The sequence below is a fragment of the Protomyctophum bolini genome (genome assembly GCF_963924005.1).
Source record: "Protomyctophum bolini genome assembly, chromosome: 4".
NCBI lineage: Eukaryota > Metazoa > Chordata > Actinopteri > Myctophiformes > Myctophidae > Protomyctophum > Protomyctophum bolini.
The window spans coordinates 11,942,327-11,962,784 of record NC_137865.1 but is presented as its reverse complement, the minus strand read 5'-3'; the positions used below and the strand labels follow the sequence as shown (position 1 = coordinate 11,962,784).

At 41.8% G+C, this 20,458-nt stretch overlaps 2 protein-coding genes across 3 annotated transcripts; both read right to left on the bottom strand.

Moving 5' to 3' along the window:
- Nucleotides 1–362: 362 nt before the first annotated feature.
- Nucleotides 363–11,803, bottom strand: slc25a44a (solute carrier family 25 member 44a). Of its 2 annotated transcripts, XR_013963991.1 has the most exons (7): nt 11,633–11,803; nt 9,913–10,243; nt 8,627–8,938; nt 7,603–7,786; nt 7,222–7,349; nt 2,864–6,072; nt 363–2,826 (listed from the first exon to the last, which is right to left on the bottom strand). XR_013963991.1 is itself a non-coding variant. In XM_080762528.1 (6 exons), exons 2-6 carry the CDS (start codon nt 10,048–10,050, stop codon nt 5,881–5,883), a joined length of 954 nt encoding a protein of 317 aa, XP_080618654.1. In that variant the 5' UTR covers nt 10,051–10,243; nt 11,633–11,803; the 3' UTR covers nt 363–5,880. The 2 variants fall into 2 exon arrangements, 1 of the variants encoding a protein (XP_080618654.1); XM_080762528.1 differs by having other exon boundaries at nt 363–6,072.
- A 1,788-nt stretch (nt 11,804–13,591) lies between these two features.
- LOC308314189 (E3 ubiquitin-protein ligase TRIM35-like) lies at nt 13,592–15,930 on the bottom strand. Its single transcript, XM_080761656.1, has one exon. The coding sequence runs from the start codon at nt 15,775–15,777 to the stop codon at nt 14,335–14,337; it is 1,443 nt and encodes a 480-aa protein (XP_080617782.1). The 5' UTR covers nt 15,778–15,930; the 3' UTR covers nt 13,592–14,334.
- Nucleotides 15,931–20,458: the final 4,528 nt, after the last annotated feature.

The window sequence follows — 20,458 nt, the reverse complement described above, 5'->3', positions numbered from 1 at the left end:
TGTAAGGAAGGCTCCTCACCTGCCTGTGAGGAGCCAGGTGACAGGTGCTGCCTAGTGTTGATTGACAGTACATTTAGTTTTATTTGTAGTCATTTTAGTCATCTGAAATGTTTGTCTACTAAATAAGATTAGTTAGTTAACTAAATCTACAGTCGATTGTCGACAAATTAATTTTCTCATAACTTGGTGTCGTAATGCCTGATTTATACACTTGATTGCATGCTGAAAATAGCTGATCTTTTTCAGTGAAAAAGGTAGTCAAAAATGTCAGTTTTTGTCAATGAAATGAACCGGTGCCCCAGCCCGTAGGAATACGTGAAATATCACTGTATTATGCACAGATCGATGTCACAAGTTATGGCAGTGTTCAAGACATAGCTTTATTTGATCAGGTGATCTTTCACATAGACATCTAATTTTGAAGAAATCGGTACATCTCATTTGCTCAGTGTCCACATTACTTCATAAAATGTACTTAATGACAAAACAATATTTACCTGTTTACAAACATTGGCACGAAAAACATAATTCACCACCAGTGGGATGTATTACGTCTCAAGAGATTTAAACATAGTTGCAAACCCTCTGCTTCAACAGCCGTTTTGAAAAACAAAACGGGCAGTGTGAGCTACACATTTATACTGTAACGTAACTTTACAGACACATTAAACCCAGTTCCTTCAGCATATAACACATGTTGTCTTTAACATAACATGTTAAGTGGACAAGCTCATATCTTGAACTCCAATACAGCTCCCAAGTCTGACAAAGAAAAGAAAACATCTTCACTTTGGATATACGACGTATACACACTCCCGGGGGTAAAAAGAGGCAGTGTACTAACATAGCTACTACTAACTGTTGATCTTAATGTGAAACAGTGAGTTTCATACTGATTTCTCAAACTTTTACGTTTAAATGGGTGGCACAAATGTCTGTTTCTGACAGGTTTTTGGTCTAAGAATCATACACACCTGCTTTTTCATTCACATAATATTCAGAGGTATCACAGGTGGTTCTTGCGATTTCATTTTGTGCTTGGGACCAAATCCAAACAAAAGATGGTGATGCATATGAAAGGATACAATCTAAATTATATTATCCAGTATGGATCCAATAGATATACAGTAGCTTTGGAAACTATGCACTTAGAGACCACTCAGTTTCTCTGCTTTACTATTTATAGGTATGTTTGAGTAATAGGCCTTTTTTTCAATAATATACAGTACATTTAATACACATTTCTCCCAAATTCAAAATTAAATATTAGCGTTGTCAAAAATAAGCCAATACTACTAGGCAGAGTTCAGAAATCAATATTTGGAATAACCCTACTAACAATATCCATCCAGCTGGTCCTGTTGCGTTAAGATAGTGATGACCAGTTGACCACAGGAGTGGCTTTTATACAATAACAAATCATACGTTATACGTCCGACACGGTTAGAAATGACAGTTACCGTGTGGGGGTCCCTCTACTGTACTGTCACTGTACTGTAACACCACGCTATTTTCATGTTCAGACCCAGCCAGCCAGCCAGGGACAGACCCAGGCAGCCAGACACCCAAAGGTGTAACCATTCTGCAAGAAAGATCACGCGTGTGAAGTGAGCGGCGCTCTTATCATTCACATTCTGTGCTCAGCCAATCAGCTGAGCACATTCCGTGCTCAGGCAATCAGTTGAGCACATTCCGTGCTCAAACAGACAGACACACAGCTGTGCATAGGAGCTGCTACAACTGCAAAAAAAAGCCTACATAATTATGTATTATCTATTGGAATGCACATTCAAGCTTTTAAACAATCACAATTTTAAAACTGGTTCTCAACTCTAGCCCTGAGGACCATTAGATCAATCTACCAGGTCGTTAACTAACTCGTTAATTAAGTAGATACCAGAATGAAGACCAGTACACCTGGTCCATGAGTTGGGAATCCATGCCTTGAGTTTGATCAGTAGCACAGTCATGCCTATATGGTATGCCATTATTGGCCATTGATTTTGTCACCTTGAGAACTAAATAAGATGTGCTACTAGTACTACACTAGTCAAACACTCATGTACATCATTTACAGTTCAGTCTCATTTGCATGTGCTGTTCAATAACAGCACTTCTACTGAACAAAATCACCAGTAAAAGCACATTTTAAAGGGCAACATATTATTTTTAACCAGACTCCTATCATTCTATTGGATGTAATCCAGATAAACCGGCCAATGGCCATAGCCTCTGAAGCAAGAGGAAGCAAGAGGATGCAAAGAGCGGGCGACAGTGGTCCGAGAGAAAAAGAAGAAACCTACACAGAGACTCTGTGCTGACATGGCTTCTGAAAGACAGTCTAGGTGGGAAATTTCTGCTGCTGATGTAAACTACGGTGAGACCCTGAACGCTATGCCAGCAGAGCTAAGGACATCGTGAACACACCTGAGGTGAGCAAAGACAAAACCATCACGGTGATCAGAGATCTGCAGGTGCAGATCGTTGAGCTCCGAAGCATTTGTTAGACATTGTAGTTTGTTTGATACAGACAGTATGCACTGTGCACAGCGCTAGTTGTTTGTATATTAATGTAAATCATATGTGATTGTTACCATATATCTACAGTCCTTATTTGCTTTGGTGTATAATATTTACATTTGTATGAATGTACAGAATCTTGTTTAGTCAATATAGGCCATATATTTAATCTATTGTATTTGTTGCAATTTATTGTTTTACATAAAATAAGATGTATGAATGTCCTATGTTTCAGACCACAGCTGTAATAAATTGATTCTTCTGTGTCCTCTAACTGGGACACACACCTCCATACTTGGCACCACGCTGAACCCCACTCACTTGAGACCCTTGTCTCCTTTACACCAACAGCTAATTCTGAACCTGAAGGCTTCCAGATATACAGTACTGCAGGAGCCAGCAGTGGCTGCACATATGCCTCAATGCAGTGAACACTCTGCCCCAGAGGTTGAGAAGAAAAAGCAGCCCAAATGCCAGTTGGAAGGCTGCGAACAGGCGTTCTGAACGCCGTTCATTCGGAAGAATCACGCAATAGGAGACACTGATATTTTCACAAATTGTTACCACGTATGGTGACCATAACATGTTTGTATTCCTACATGTCTCTAGTTTATATTTTGGATAAATCTTCCAATTCAGTAGCAGATGTGTAGAGACATAAAGGAAAACATAAAACGGTTACCTTACGTGGTACCAAAATCTATTGGCCTCCTGCTGCCACATCCAAACTTCTGAGGACACTGGACCTGGAGGAGACGAGTGTGGACCAGTCCATAAACTCTGCGGTCGTCAACGGCCTGTTAAGAGGGCGTCTATGAGGAAGATGAGGATGCTCTGAAGCCCCGAGAGGAGCCTCGCGTTGAGAAGGAAAAGCAGCACAAATGCCAGGCAAAGGGCTGAGAGCAGCATGCTGTTCATCTGGAAGAATCCCGTACTTTGGAGAGTGGCCATTCCTCTGCTTCTTCTGTGACGAGAGCTACACCGCAAACTCCTCGCTGAAGACACATCTGCAAACACACGCAGAGGGGAAACCCTTCCAGTGCGGCAACGCGTACACGCAGTGCAGAAACCTTGTGGAGCACAGCAAGATACACCAGAAATGAACAGGTTGATGAAATAGATGAACAGAACTGGTTGATGAACTAGACTCGAGCCATGCACTGCAGGCTGTCAGTTTTTCCAATACCTTGGAATGATAGAACTCGGGTTTAAAATCTGTGATGTTGCCCTTTTAAATATGAAATAAGTCCTAACCACACCCAATAGTTATCATCGGTGTTAAAATGATATGGCCGCAGTACACTGCACGCTACACAAAGACAAGCAGCAATACCAACAATTGGTTTGTGGTCAATATTAAAGTTCCTGAGTAGATGTTTCAAATATGAACATTTGAATCACTTAGTTAGATTAGAATCACTGCTTTACAGGATGAATGTTTTTTCTTTCTTCAGGCTGACTACTCATGTGTTACACAGGTATTGCAGTTTGTTGTTTTGATGGGGGTCAGTTGAGGAAGAACCATCTTTCTCCTGTGGTTCCTTGCACATTAGGTGGGATGGAACCAGGTGAGATTGCTCTTGTCTTGTGGACAGATATAACCACCAGCCTTTACACAAATATGGTCAGTGGTAGAAGGTGACGGAGTACATTTACTTAAATACTAATTATTTGTATACATTTGAAAACTTGAAATGGGACATTCTGCATAATGACTACTTTTACCTTTGGTACTTTAAGCTCATTTCGAAGCCAATACTTTTGTACTTTTAGAATTCCGGAGTATTTATAATATTGCAGTAATGATACTTTTACTTAAGTAAAAAATGTGAGTACTTTTTCCACAACTGCATATGGTACTGTCATATATTGAGTACGAGTCATTGATCCATTGAGAGGATGACAGGATAAAGCTGTGGTCACTTCACTCCCTTCAGAATGGGAAGTGATTGCCATGCGACAGAAGCCTACTACTAATGGCCTGCAAGGCAGTGAATGGCATGGCAAGCCCTAAACTTCAGGACATGCTCCCTCACCTCTTCCTGGACTTCCCGTCAAGACACTTGGTCAACACCCCAAGCACAGACTCCTCCTAGCTCCCAGGTGGTGGAATGAGCTCCCCTCCTCAGTCACTACTTGAGTCTCATGAATCATTCTCCACCGCAGTCTGAAAATTCGCCTCTTCACACTCCACCTCACAATCCTCTTTCCTTGCATCACTTGTTGCCTATTTTGTTTATATTACGTATATTATGCATGTTGTTTAGACAGACATATAATTGTCTGCTTGTCCACAAAAGTAGGTTGGGTGTTTACCTGGTATCCTAGTTACAATTCAGCCATTTTATTAGACACACTTGTCCGGAGTGACAAAATGCAAGATAAAAGTAAATGACAAAGTAACTAGGATAACCAGGTAAAGGTCAGTCCAACAACATCCGTCTAAACATGATACTATCTTAATAACATACCGTTTGTGGTAGAGTTGTCCCGAAACCGAAGTATCAGAAAAGCTGCCGATGCTGCCTAAAATGCGGGTATCGGTATCGGCGAGTATGCCAGTCTATGCCATTCTAATACCATGTTATTCCTCACATGACAAGATTTCATTTACTGTCATATTTGCACTACCGTTTTATATTCTTACTGTACAATTTACATTATTTTTACTTTTTATGTATCACTAGATCAGTGGTTCTCAAACCTTTATTTCAAGCACGCCCATAACTGATGGTGTACAAATGATAGTGTACAGTCTCAAGCGTTATAGACTTGTAAGGGTCCATTTGGAACCCCCTCAAGGAACCGGGATCGGTATCGGTATCGGGAAGGAGAAATTGTATCTACAAAAAACAAGAAGTGATGGGTAACTAACTTTGTAGCATTTAAGTTTCCTTGTACTCCCTTCACCCTGTCGTTTGGCTACAGCTCACGCCACTCCGATCTTGCACTTTCTAAGTCACTCTGGATTCAGATTTAGTCTAACCACTGCGGAGGTCCTGTTCCACTCTAAAAATAAACAGCTAGCTGGTCCACTGTTTGCCTCTACTTAACTATGGATGCTGCCTTCGTCTGGAGGCTCCATTCTAAAACCCTTGCTAGGAGATGTAGTGGTGAAAGTGATGCTGAAAGCCAATAGGTAACCATTTTGTTTATTATTTTTTTTAAAGCAAAGAAAAACTAGCTGCAGTTTGGTGAAGTAGACAATATATGAATTGAGTCCCTGCTCACCAGTGACTGTTTTCAAGCAGTTCCTTCCCTGTTAACCAGTGCTGGTCGGTTTAGGGAGAGTAGGGACCACTGGGACAGCATGTAGGCAAACAGAAAACGTCATTTTCCACCTGTGCTTTGTGGCAGCGGTCACCAGTGTCTGTTTTGGACCAGATCGTCCCGCAGACTGAGTCTCTTCAGGGTCTCGTATCCGACGACGATGAGCACAGAGGTGGGCAGGGAGGAGATGACGCGTGCCGAGAGACCTTTGGTCAGCCCCCACGTCCCCTCCTCTGCCAGCAGCTGTTTGAACGTCTCTATCACAGACGACCGGCCCTCCACCTTAAGCAGAATCACACAGCAACCACAACCAAACAAGCATCAATACCCTGTTTAATCTGTGGGTGGCATCAAGGCACAGACAACTAGATGAAGTGCGCCTCGGGGCACAGGTCTCCACCAAGCCAGGTCAGGTTGTGGCCTCCTGGTGGCACTATGATACTAGGCCAATGTGAAAATGGTGCCATTTCTTCTTACACCTTGGATGGCAATTGGATGATTTGAGGCATTTTGTTCCAAAAATGTGTTTGGCAAATATTCACCCGTTGGTGGCGCTATAACAGGCCAATGTGAAAAGGGTGGGATATATTCCTCAGCCTAAGATTTCACGTAAATTGCACACTACGTTCATGATTTGAGGCTTTTTGTTCAAAACGGGCCAATCCAAATCCAATGTTAGCCAATTATAATGATATTAATATGAAATATTGGACAGCTCCGTCTTGAACACATCACTGTAGAGATACTGTGTAACGATTTGCGGGATTTTTGGACAGAATCTGGTAGAGTAATATCAAAAAATGTGTTTTACAAAAGTCCTGGTGCCGCTATAACAGACACTACCTAATGTGTTTTACAAAAGTCCTGGTGGCGCTATAACAGACACTACCTGAGGGACTCCAGTACCCCAAATGTACATTATTATTTTAGTTTCATTTTCAAGTCAACTAAGCTGGTGTGGTCTACCTTAAAAAACGTTTTATCCCAAACTGACCCTTCGGTGTGGTTTAGGCTTTTTTTTTAACGGTCAAAAAGATCAGATTTTTCTTTTTTTAATCCATTTTTGCACGCACGTGAGCTCCGGCACCTAATAATTTACAAATGAAACACTATAGCAATCATTTGACATATATTTTGCAAATTACATATATCCTGTTCTTGTGGACAGGATGATTGTTCATGCTCTAAATGTTTTATTGTGCCTTACATAGGCATGTGCCTCATACAAGTCCCTTGGGCTTCTTGCCTCCACCTGGTACTTTACCTTTTTATACATCTGTATGTTTTATTATATGTTTCTTATACTGTGCCAAATCAATTGCAGGGAACAAGCAACCTCGCAGCACTTGAGTGCAGTGCATCCCAGATAAACCATTATTATGTATGATGGTCTATGTCAGATTGGGCAGAAAGTGGCAGTTTACAGTTTACCTGCACTCTGGCTCGAACCACATCCATGGGGTTAGTGAGGGTGGAGGCTGTAGCGGCTGCCATTGGTCCAGCGACGGCCTGCAGGAGGAGGTGGGGACACTCCGTGGGGGCCAGCCTCGACAGCCGCTCTGGGGATGGAGAGAAGACATTATGAATGAACTGCACACATCTATTCACACCGTCATGGCTTCCACTCTGGCTCATGACCTGTGTGTGTGTGTGTGTGTGTGTGTGTGTGTGTGTGTGTGTGTGTGTGTGTGTGTGTGTGTGTACAACCTCCACTCTAACCTCACACGACTGTTTTTGTTCACCGTGTGTGTGGTCAAAGTAAACTAATTCACAATGCTAATACAAATACAATCAAATACAATAGCTGGTTACCTGTGTAGAAATGGTAAAATGGCCACCAGAGCGCACTGTTAGGGATGTAGGTAAGTAGCGAGGCCACGTATCCTCTGTAGAATCCACGAAATCCGTCAGCTGCCAGTATCTGCATCATGATGTCTTTCGTCTGCCCAAATGAGAAGTTGTGTCTGCTCGCTGCAACCGCCATCTTAGGTTTCACCTTATGTCAGAACAGAAATGTATTGTCAATGGATACTGGTGGGCATTTAAGTTTGTTTCCCTTCACTGTTCTGTAATAAACAAAAAAAATAAACCAGGGAAACCTGATAAATATAATAAAACATAATCCAATACATTAAAAGGGTTATGTAATGTGGTGTGTGGTCTGCTCTGAATCACACATATTGTATATTATAACGCTCATCCGTTTCTCTCCAAGAGTACAATATTGATGACATTGATAATGTGTGCCTTAACACATAGGGCCACAATGGAAACAAGTCCCCAGGTTTCGTGTTATCCTTTTAGCCTTAATGTCTTACTGTACCACGTCCTGTTTTACATTTATGACTAATAAAGTATTCAATCGATCAAAAACTATGCATGCTAAACCAAACAGCTCTCTTCCACAGCATTTCGTTTTAGACAGCCTTTCTTTGCTTTGAATATTATTAGTTGAAATGTCAATTTCTTCTAAATTCTTTTTAAAAATGTGAATATTTAAGTGCACAGACTCGGGAGTTGCAAACTTATTTTTGCTGCACCTGCCAAAAGAAAGGAATTGTATTCTATCCATACATTAAGCCTGGAGGCCAATTCTAAAAATGTCTTTTAAAAACCAAAAGTTTTCAGAAAAACCTATGTTGCTATAACAGTGGTGCTCACACTTTTTCATGTCAAGGAAACCCAAAATTGCATGTATTTGGCCACCGACACCACCAGGGCCCACCAAAGATTTGAGCTAAAAATGTTCACTTAAAGTAGTTTTTTTTGCCACTCAGTCTAGACAAAAAAACAACAAAATCAAAACATAATAAGAAATATCATTAGTATATTCCACCTTGAAGCGTGTCAGGTGCTCTCCTTGCCCCTGCATCATCAGCTGCTGGGACACGATGTCTATGGGCACGGTGATGGTCTGAGCCACCAGGGACGCTGACCCGCCCGCTATCACCGACTTCACCGTGTTACTGGGCGAGTAGTGCGACACGTACTTGCGCGCCAGCTCGTAGGTGGTGATGTAGGCCTGGCCGGACACCAGGGTGAACGTGTTGACCATGAAGCCTCGGTAGAGGCCCACCATGCCCTCTGCTCCCAGGATCTTGCAAAAAGCATCCCATGTCCCGGTGTAGAGGGCTGTGCCCCTCTGGACCTACAGAAGTGGAGAACAGATTTTATGACATTGTAAAAAGAGGACAGACCTTGTAGTCAGAACACGTTACTCTTTTACACAGATCACTTAATTGGCTCCCTATCAGATACCGAATAGATAGATGTCTGGGGGTCAGTGGCTGTAATTTGTATATATATGTTCGTACATTTTTTTCACAGGCTACTGTAGTAGTAAACCGAACATATTTTGTAACACAGACTATTGGAGCTTTAGATTTCAGGCTATTTTTTTATTTCTATTTTTTTCCCCCCCCTTTATTTACCCAGGGTAGTAGCTGAGCACACATGCTCATTTTCAGCAACGCCCTGCACATACAGACACACATTAAAACCTGGGAGCTGACCAGTACAACCACAGTCTTATAATACTGTTGGCCACTAAGCAGCTCCACTGGAGCAGTTGGGGGTTCAGTGTCAGGGCACTTCAGCGGTGTTGGGTGAGTGATCACTTCTCGGCCCAGATTTTTCCTGCCCGTCCGGGGAATCGAACCGGAAACCTTTTGGCAACAAGGGCGCTCCTCTAACCCTTAGGGGTTGTTAGAATTGAGCAATAGCACGTATCAGACGATTCAGACCCGCTCTAGTGATTTTTTAAGGCTCAAGGTTCCTCAGGCTCAGACAGAGTTGGGCAAGACAGCTTTTTCTGTCAATAGCCCAACCTCGTGGAATGAACTTCAAAACTCCTTAAAACTGAGCTCCCTGCCATCCTTCGGTCAGTTCAAAGGAATGCTCCAGAACATTTTTCACCGTGATTGCTCCTGCTTCAATTGATTTATTTTACTGGTTGTTCTGCATTTAAGTTCCTTTGTAATTTATCCTGATTTATAATGTTGTGTTGATGTATTGTTTTGACTGTATTTGTGAAATGTAACCTCGGCTACATTGAAAATGATGGGAAAATGATGATGATTATGAGGCCACCGCTGCCCAACAGTATATATTCGTGAAGCTGACCTGCAGGCGTGTCCGGATGAGGCTGAACGGGTAGACGGTGGCACGAGTCGTCAAGGTCATGAACACGCCTAAAGAATAGAACTTCCTCTTGTCTAGATCCTCCCACTCGATGATCTGGATGGCCCCTTTCTGGTGCATGATTGATGCTGGCTGGCCGTGGGGCTATAGAGACGCTAGGGGCGAGAGAGGAGGTGGACAATAGGGGACGATGTCGTTGGCCAAAAAGAAGTGACGAGGAGAAAGACAGAGGGGGGCGGGGGGTGTAAGGATAGGCCCCCCTCCTTTAAAGCCCCATGTGTTCCGTCATGAATCCTGTCACCTCTGCCGTCACCTGTGGAAATAGAACAAAAAATTATAAATTCGTCATTCATTCATCTTTTAAATCCAGGCTCAAAATTATTTTACCCGCAAGCATTCTAATCTGCCTGATATGTTGTTGATGTTCTGTCGAGTATGCTTCTGTATGTTATTTTACTATTGTTTGCATTTGTTGTGCTGATGAAATGTTCTGCACTTTGTGCATGCATAGTGCTTTATAAATAAACGTGTCTTGTAAAAAAACAATGAATTCAACAATGAAACCAAATTGTTGGACCATTGTCCAACAACGAGAATTCAATATGCAGTGCACAGACTCAAGATATTTTGTGTGGAGTGGAGCTACTCGGTGGCCAACAGTGTGTGCGCGCGTGTGTGTGTGTGATTGTGAAGCAGGTCATTGCTGATAAACAGCATCATGTGCTCATCAAAACTTCCCTGAATAAATAAGAGGCAAAAAAAACTAAACTAACAAAATAAACCTGCAAGACAGTAAAGACACCATTCCATCAGAGAAAAGTCTGAGAAGTTATGCACAAAAACAATAAATACAACACACAAGTCTGTGTTCACAGGCTGCACACAAGTGAAGCATTATGTATGAATGGCAATACCTTTTCATTTTAGAATTGGTTCACATTGCAAAGCAAATTTCAAATGATTTTCAAATGATCTTTCAGGACAGAAATTAGAATACAAGGACCCTAAGTTATAACACCTTTATCTAACCCTAGCCCTAGAATGGCTGTGATATTACTAACATTACATGCATTCCATGAAATTTAAATGTATGTAATATCACAGCCAATCTAGGGCTAATCTATTCTAACCAATGAATTAACTATACCTGAGGTCATGGTGTCAGTTTGTAAGTGGGTTCACAACCTGCTACTTGTTTTCACTCGATGTATTGTATTCGTTTAATCGGGGATTCATTGATTGAATATGTATTAACAGTTTTCAGAATTACAGTACAATTCAAGCACAACGCAATACAAAGACTGTTAAATGTGAGTGGACGATTAATTAATTCAACCAGAACCGAGGGTCGTGCGTGGTCCCCAGCAGACCTCTACATAGAAAGCCCGATAGTACAGTACAGGGGTCATAAATTATACCTGGTCTGGTCAACTTTGGCCTGGGTTAACGGTTTATGTAAGAACACAAATATGCAACACACACACACGGAAATGCTTTTAGACACATCACAATGGCACTTAGCCCCTGACTGATCTGTCCTTGAAAGGGTGATTCATGCATGCTAGGGAAATATATGTCAGATGTTACTGTGTAGCAGTAACAAGAAGCATTGAGTTATTAGTGTTATTAACGTGCCAGATCATCATCAGAACAAACAAAAAACAAACAGACTTTCTTCTTCTCGCACGCCTCACTCACCCACCTTAACATTGAGCATCCACGCCGAGTCGTCATGGGAATGTGCTGCACAATGCAAGACGGCAAGGCCGGCCGTGTGTTTGATGTGCTAGTTGTTCTGGACGCCTGGGCCTGCTTCAAAGCTACTCCAGGTGTGTTGTAGAAGTCATGCCGTCCCCTCCATTCTGCTGCGAGTCTGACAAAACATTAACATTGGGACTGGTTGCGTTATGCATATTGCAGGTTGAAGCAGATCCGGGATGGGTTCTAGAGCGGATATGGAAACGGTTGGGCGCATGCAGACAGAGCCATTGTGTGCATGTATGTGTGCGCGTGCAAATGACCGGATACAGTAGGCGGGCTCTAGAACGGATCAGAGCACCGACCAGTAAATAGAAACCAACCAGAAAGCTTAGTGACGCGAGCGGGGACGCGAGGGTGGGTGGAAAACAGACACTATTGACAAAAGGTGAAAGTTCATGGAGTGGAGATTTATTTATTTATTTAATTATAATTTACTTATATTTGCATTGACGATTATTTGTTGTACTGGTTCGGTACATTCAAATTAAAAGCGAAGTAATCTTTTAGGTTTTTTTCCTTGGCAGTTGAGAAAAAGGAATTGCATGATGCGTCATATCCGCATTGCCATATGACCACGTTTTTAAGGCGACAGTATACCGTTTAATACCGTGTTGATATTCCACTATGATTTCAATGCTTGCGTTCTGAATCTATCCAGTGTAAAATAATTGTCCGTTTGAATTTGTTTGATACCGACATTCTTTACTAAAATTCCCCCAATTAATTGTAATTACAATTAAATCAAATTTGATTTGTAATTTTCTCCAATAACAGCATATACATTAACTAATTACAATCATAAGTGTGTGTGTGTGTGTGTGTGTGTGCGCGCGCACACACACACACACACACACACACACACACTTAACCCAAGTTATGACCTTATGAATGCATTTCATAAGTAAAGTGATTAACTTTAATATTAGTAAGACTGTTGATAAATCTAATACATGCAATTAATTTGTGATTGTGACCAAGTATATAACAGACAGAAACTCTAAATATTACTGCTTCAGATTAAAGACAAATAAATGTGTGAATAAATAAAACAACTAATCATGTAATATTGACAACAAAAATAGCCATAACATCCACACTCAAGCTAATAACCCAATTCCAAAAACTCATCTGAAACTGTATCTTTATTCAAATTCTGGAAACAAATCTTAGAAAACCTCTAATTTTCAATGATGTCAACAAGTCGATTTTACAATGTCAAGTGCCAGTTCTCTTGGCATTACCAACTACTGTCACTTCAGTAATGTACAATTTATTTATTTATTTGACAGGGACAAAGCTCATTAATTTAACAGTTTTCACATCAATGTAAATGGGCCAGAGTTAGCCGAAGCTAAATTTCATCTGTAGTCATTTGACAATGACATTCTGCACCTTCTAAAACAATGAATGCCTAAATGAACTATTGGAAAACTGTAGGCATAATGGCATATTGGTTTGAATAGTTGGTTGAAAGTAGACATATGACAAAGAAAATCACAAAATAGTATTACAGTATTTCTATTCTCCCCTCACAAATCAACAACATTCACTTAAGCATATCTGGGGACAGTTATAGTATAAGCTCTTTACAATGGGTACTTTTTTTTTCTAATGGCCTGTATTATTTTAGTATTAAATTGGTTTGGTTTAGTTGTTGACTGTTGGTGTTGTTCTAGAAAGCATAACCCACCCCCCTCAAAAATGAACACAATTAATATTTTTAAACAGAACACAATTTGGGAGAAATAATTAAACAATTAGGCATACCACCCCAACATTGAAATAATAATGTATAACTACAACACCGATGAATCAACTCAAATGACATGTATTATTAGAATGAAATTATCGACTCGAGACAGACTGTTGACTGTCAAATTCAAAGGAAAAGAGGGCGCTCTTTTTCCTTAATTTTTTTTGACGATGGGTTCTCAAATTGCTATAATATTAAATAGATAATGAAGTAACAGAAACATTCCCTTAACACAGGGGTTTTCAACGATTGTGAACGAGGGACCACCACCCTGACTTAGAATCAACCTGGGGACCACTGGTGTGCATCCCATATGTATACATCCCACTGTTTCTCAACCAATGGTCCATTGATGACTACTAATCATTTCCTAATATTGACTCAACCAGACAATCCGGTGCACTTCCCACTTCTTGAGATTCTAACTACCCTTTTCTGTTGAATTTCTTGACTTTTTGACTACATGGATGGAGGGCAAAGGAACTGGTTGGAATAACGTGTTCCTTCCACGTGCCATGTCCAGCCGGCTAAACTCTCCCCGGTCAGGTGAAAAGAAGCAGCTTGGAGTCCTCATGCATAGAAGGTAGCATGAGGTCAGTCCGCTGCCCCCCCCAGGGGCAGACGAAGTGTAGTGCCCAGGATTACATTTGATAATTGACACTGGGTGAAAAATGGGTTACAAAATCGTGGGATAAAACATTTAACTTAAGAAAATAGAATCAACATGAACAAATCCTACATTATTAAAAATAATTGTCAGGTACCACACAATACTTCCACGGACCACCTGTTGAAAACCCCTGCCTTAAGAGATTGTTTACTTGTGTCAATTCTTAGTTTGCAATGACTCAGCTCAAATCCATTTCTATGGAGCCATTTTGTCAACAGACCTACTTGACTTGTTTTAGACAGTACTGGTGTCGGCTCTCAAGTCCCAACTGCTTTTCTACCTTTACAGACACATCAAGTGGCATCACCCTGACTGTGAAGAACTTACAATAACTCTTAAGGAAAGGAAAGAGCCTCTCCTTGAACCTGTGTCTGAAGGTGTGTAGATGTTCGTTTGTATCACAATCAGAGAAAGACAGCTCCCCTCTGTCCCAGTCCAGCTGTACTCTGATCGTCTGGGGTTTGTGGCTGACTTCAACAGTAGTGCGTTCTCCGTACACCACTCCAGCCTCGTATTTACCATCTCGATGCAACATTAACCAACCTTGTTGTTGCATTAATTTCGTCTGGCCAGGTTTTTCCATCACACCAAGTTCCCAGTCATCAAGTCCTACCTCTATGTCCCAGCTATGGGTCCCTGAGTCATAGCCCTCGGAACCCATGACGCCGTGTCTGCAGTTGACCCTCTCTGGGTTGTCAGGAAGCGGCTGGCGGCTGCCATATCTCACACTGGTCAGATGCTTGGACAGAAATAAATGAGATGAGGCAGTATTGGGGTCCAGAATCACAGGACTGTAGGAGACCAAGTCCTTCATCTTTTCCCAAATGTTGAAGGCCAGGTTACCGAGGTGTTTGGACACATCAATCAGTGATTCTGAGACCATCTTTGGATCCTGCAGCGTGCACTGGGCTCTTTCTACTGTGGTCTTGTAGTTGTCCAGAAAAAAGATGTCTTCAGCTTTCAGCTCCATCTCTATGGCGTTGATTTTGTCTTCCAGGGTTGTCATCGCTTTACTCAGCCCATCAATCTGATCTTTAATTAACAGACTATGCTGCGCCTCTTCCCTCTTAAGTGCAGAAATCCTGGTCTCCTCTTCGTCTTGTAACAACTCATAAAACCTCTTAAATTCCTCCCTAATCCGTTTCTCTGTGTTCTTTGCCTGCTCCTTCATGTATCTTTCTGTCTGAGTGCACTTCTTTCGAATCTGAATAAAGACATCCAGCTTCTGCTTCAATGGTGTAAGTGCTCTCCGAAGTTCCTCCTTGTAATCGTGGGCAACTTCATCGACTGGACAACACTCGTGAGTTCTATGTCGTTTGGAGGTCTGACACACCACACACATTGGCTCTTTGTCTTCCATGCAGTAGAGTTTGCGTTTCTCGCCGTGCTGGGGGCAGAGAAACCCAGGCCTTGCTCTCCGCTCTTCCTCCTCCAAGAAGGCCTGGCAGAGGTTCCTTAGAGCCAAGTTACAAGGAGGTACACTTGTTGCGGAGACACTCCGACACACAGGACACTTTCTCTCTACCTGCTGCGGACTCCAGCATCGCTGCAAACAGATTTCACAGAAGCTGTGACTGCAGGGGAGGAGGACTGGATCATTAAAGATGTTGTAGCACACGGGACACGTTAAATCCTCTTTCGGGAGGGTCGACACAGAAGCCATTTTACTTTCAACTTGAAAATGTTCCTGAGATTAAACGTTCACTTTCACATAACTGTCGTGTAACTATACAGAATACACCGCAATAACGAGTCTTGTAAAAGAATGTAGATGAATTCAACGGAGTTTTGTTTGCGTCCAAAATACCCAAGACGCGGCAGGAAAGGAAAGTGAGTAAAACTGTGAGCGCCGTCGCCCAATGATAACGTAACATCCGGTCTGGGACCTCTATGCCAGAGCCATAGAGAGTAAGACAGAGTTACGACAACTCCGTTCACTTCATGTGGACTTGACTTCTATTGAAAAGCGACAACCGGAAGTTTACGGAATGCATTGGTGTCTATGGGCTCGCATGAACCACGTGACCAGGCTGTTTTCTGCCCCCTCAATGTCGTAACTCTATCTTACTCTATGGCTCTGATCTATGCCATCGATCCTTGCAGAGCATTTGAACTGAAGTAACCCCGCGTCACCCTGTTGTAAACAAGTAATGCTTTATCAGTCCACATAGTAACAGTCTTTAGTTTGTATTGAGTTGTGCTTTCATGTGAAATACCTACCCATTCTGCAAACTGTTAATAAATACTTCAATCACTCAATCAAACCTGATATTTATTTATAAATGTGAAATTCTGCCAATATTCCACCAGAATCCACTTAAAGTCTATTATGAATTGTTGCACATAAATTCATTGTAAGGAATAACTGCTAACTGCTGTCTCAGAGTCATGGGAAGACACTGAGACAGCTATCCTCTCCTCTTAAGTATTAATTGGATACTTCATTGGCAAGTTTTGGAAACAGCACAGCAGTAGGCTTACAGTCTAAAAAAGCTATGCGAAAAAAGAAAACACAAAAGCCCCCGGGAGGCTTGTTTCCATTGTGGTCCTTTGCATTTTGTATTGCACATCAAGACATGCAATACATTACATATCATTATATCAATATAGAAAAAGTAGGCCAATTTGAAAAGGGTGGGATTTATTCCTCAGCCTTAAAAAGTATGTGAAAATGTTCATGTAAATTGTACGCTGCGTTCATGATTTGAGGCTTTTTATTCAAAACGGGCCAATCCTGCAAACTTTGGAAGCCAATGTTAGCCAATTAGGATGGAATATGATATATCGGACAGATCCATGTTGATCACATGGGTATACAGTAGATCTATATAGTCATGTGATCAACACAGACAGATGAGTAATATAAAAAAATATTTGACAAAAGTCGGCCTACTGGTGGTGCTATAAAAGGCAGATGTGAAAAATGCAGGTCAAAGGTCTCTAGGGATTGTGCAATTGCAAAGTGTTATGCAGATCTGTGCAGTTATAAGTAAAAATGTGAAAATCTGCCTCATGGTGGCGCTATAACAGGCCATTCTGGAAAAGTTTGGGCAAAGGTGTGTGCAGAGTTTGGCATTGGCCGGGCCAACGGTGCCGGAGATTAGCTGTAAACGGACTGACGGTCACACGCGCACGCACGCGCACACACACACACACACACACACACACACACGCGCACGCACGCGCACACACACACACACACACACACACACACACACACACACACACACACACACACACACACACACACACACACACACACACACACACACACACACACACACACACACACACACACACACACACACACACACACACACACACACACACACACACACACACACACACACACACACACACAAAATTCAATTCCGTTCAAAGGAGCTTTATTGTCATGAGAAAACATATGTTTACATTGCCAAAGCAACACACACACACACACACACACACACACAGATGGAGACAACACCACTAAAATGTATTCTAGGTATATTTATAGCAAAAAGGGGGGTGAAGGCAAGGGCAGAGAATGAGACGGTTTGACTCTCTGGGGGCAACACAGTAGACCAGGGATACGATTACCAATAACCTCATGACACCACACCATCCAGTGTTCATAGGCTACTCCCCTTGAGTCTTGACATGCATTCACACTTGTGCCCAACTCTCTCAGAACAAGAAACCAAGACCCATTTATCAGGCTTCTCTTGTAAGTTGTTCATCAGAATGATGCAGTGAAAGAAAGTCTACATGTTTAAGCTCTGCTTGCAGCAGGTCTGTAAAGCAGGGCTTCTCAAAGTGGGTGCCTCAGAATACTTAGACATTTTATCAAACTGACCAGAGGCGAGTTAAACTGTACTCATATTAGTGCGTTCTTTTTCAGCCTAGAATACAGCAAGTCTCTTTACCAAAAATAGCAGATCTATAAGCTCACTACCAACACGTTGTGAGTTTATAGATCTGCTATTTTTGGTGAATGTTCCCCCCAGAATAGGAATACAGGGGTTTAAGTGGTTAAACGCCATGTATAAAAGTTGTTTTCAGTCTGTCTGTCTCTGTCTGTCTGTCTGTCCTAATGCAAAAAATCTCTCTCTCTTAACTTTTCTGACGAGTCATGCGAGGTTACCTTATGATATACCGCCAATTTACATATTTACATACCGTTAATATGACAAAAGGTGCTGTAAATTAACAATGTAATCATTCAGGGGTGCCGTGAGTGAAAAGGTTATTTACTGGGGAGACCTGAGCCAAAATGCTGGAAAACCACTGCTGTTAACAAAGATGGAATGGTGTCAGTCTGTAGTCTGTCCCTTTGCTGCCACACATTGCTACTGGCTGGATGGTCAGATTGTATAATATACTCTACTTTCTCCAGACAGTTTTAATATCAGCTCTCTAATTTATACTTTGGCATGTCCCTTTCTCTTGCCAAAAATAATGTAAAGCTGGAAAAAAAGTGAAAGGGTTTGCACGAAATTAAGTCCAATTACAGTAATCTCACCTTGGCTTTAATTCTACTATTACTATACTACTACTACTACTACTACTATACTACTACTATTATTACTACTTTACTGTACCTTCACTGGTAAGATCCTCACAGGGTAATGAGGACAGGTACTGCTAAAAACAGGAAAGAGTCTCTCAGTGAAGTTGTATCTGAAAGTGTGTAAATGTTTGCTGCCATCACAGTCAGTGAATGACAGCTGTCCCATTTCCCAGTCCAACTGTACTCTGATCCTCTGGGGTTTCTGGCTCACTGTGAGATCAATAGCCGGTTGCAGTGGAACTTCAGCCTTATAATCACCATCTAGACACCAGATCATCCAGTATCCATCCTCTATGGTTCCTTTCTTCTGAACAGACTCTGACATCACACCTAGCTCCCAATATATGCCATCTCCAACCTCAATGTCCCAGCTGTGAGTCCCCGAATTGAAGCCCTCGGAACCCAAGACATGAGCCACACTCCCTGCTCGTCGACACTCACGAGGAGAAAGGACAAACTGACTACTGTACACATACAGGAGAGGAGACTTGTAATACCTGTATCTTCAACCGGTTGTTGAATCATTTAACCTGCTGGCTGCTGCATACATTATATGATTGAAAGAGAAAATAATAACAGGAAATGGTGAGAGAGATGGGGGGGGTGACATGCAGTAAAGGCCGGGAGTCGAACCTGCGGCACGTACACTGCCAGACTTGGGCTACCGGGCCAAGGTGCCTGAACCGCTGAGCCACGGCCCAGGCCATTATTATTATTTCCCCTTGTTTTTTTATGCAGCATCACCCTAAAGCATCCCATACACTTCAAGAGTTTTGACTTTTAACTTTTTATATAGAAATGTCCTTGTGTAAACGAAACAATGAATCATGTGACACAGTGAAACCGTCATTGGTTCCCAAATGTGTAGATGTGAGTGCTACAAGTTTTTGATTGTGAAAGTAAAAGTAAAAGATGTGACAAGGAGGAACGTTTTGCAGATTTCTCCATTGGTGGCGATTATTAAAAGGCAGCTCAATACGCAATACATTAACTTTATGAATAAACATGTGAATTTGTTTATGAATATAATTAGTTTTAGAGGGGTATGATGTTGCGAGACCCGAACCGAAACCCAGATGACCTTGGGATACATCACTCAGGGTAAGTCCCAGGTGCATCCATGTGATGTTATTTCGTTCGTTCAGAAAATGTAATTCTCGTACGTACGTACGTACGTACGTACGTACCAGTCTGAACTGTTGGAGATCCTGTGGGGAGATTGGAGGTCAAATTGAAGTCTTCGCGGACAACTGGTTTAAATAGATTACTCATGTCTCCAAGACCTGATTTTATTTAAATTCAGTTGTGTTGAATTTGTTCCATTAATGGACTTTGTTCACCAGTTTGAAATGGATGCAATAAGTGAGTGAGTAGAGAGGTCAGATATCCCCCTTATACGTATTTATATTGTATGTTTGGTTTGTATTGTCTTCAGTCTTTTATTTATGTATGTTTCGTTTACACAAGGACATTTCTATATAAAAAGTGTGTATGGGATGCTTTAGGGTGATGCTGCATAAAAAAACAAGGGGAAATAATAATAATGGCCTGGGCCGTGGCTCAGCGGTTCAGGCACCTTGGCCCGGTAGCCCAAGTCTGGCAGTGTACGTGCCGCAGGTTCGACTCCCGGCCTTTACTGCATGTCACCCCCCCCCCCATCTCTCTCACCATTTCCTGTCAACCTACTGTCTGTCCCTCGACTCACTCTATAAAAACCATAGAGGTGAAAGCCACAAAAAAACATTTAATAAATAAAATAATAATAATAATCATCATCATCATCATCATCAGT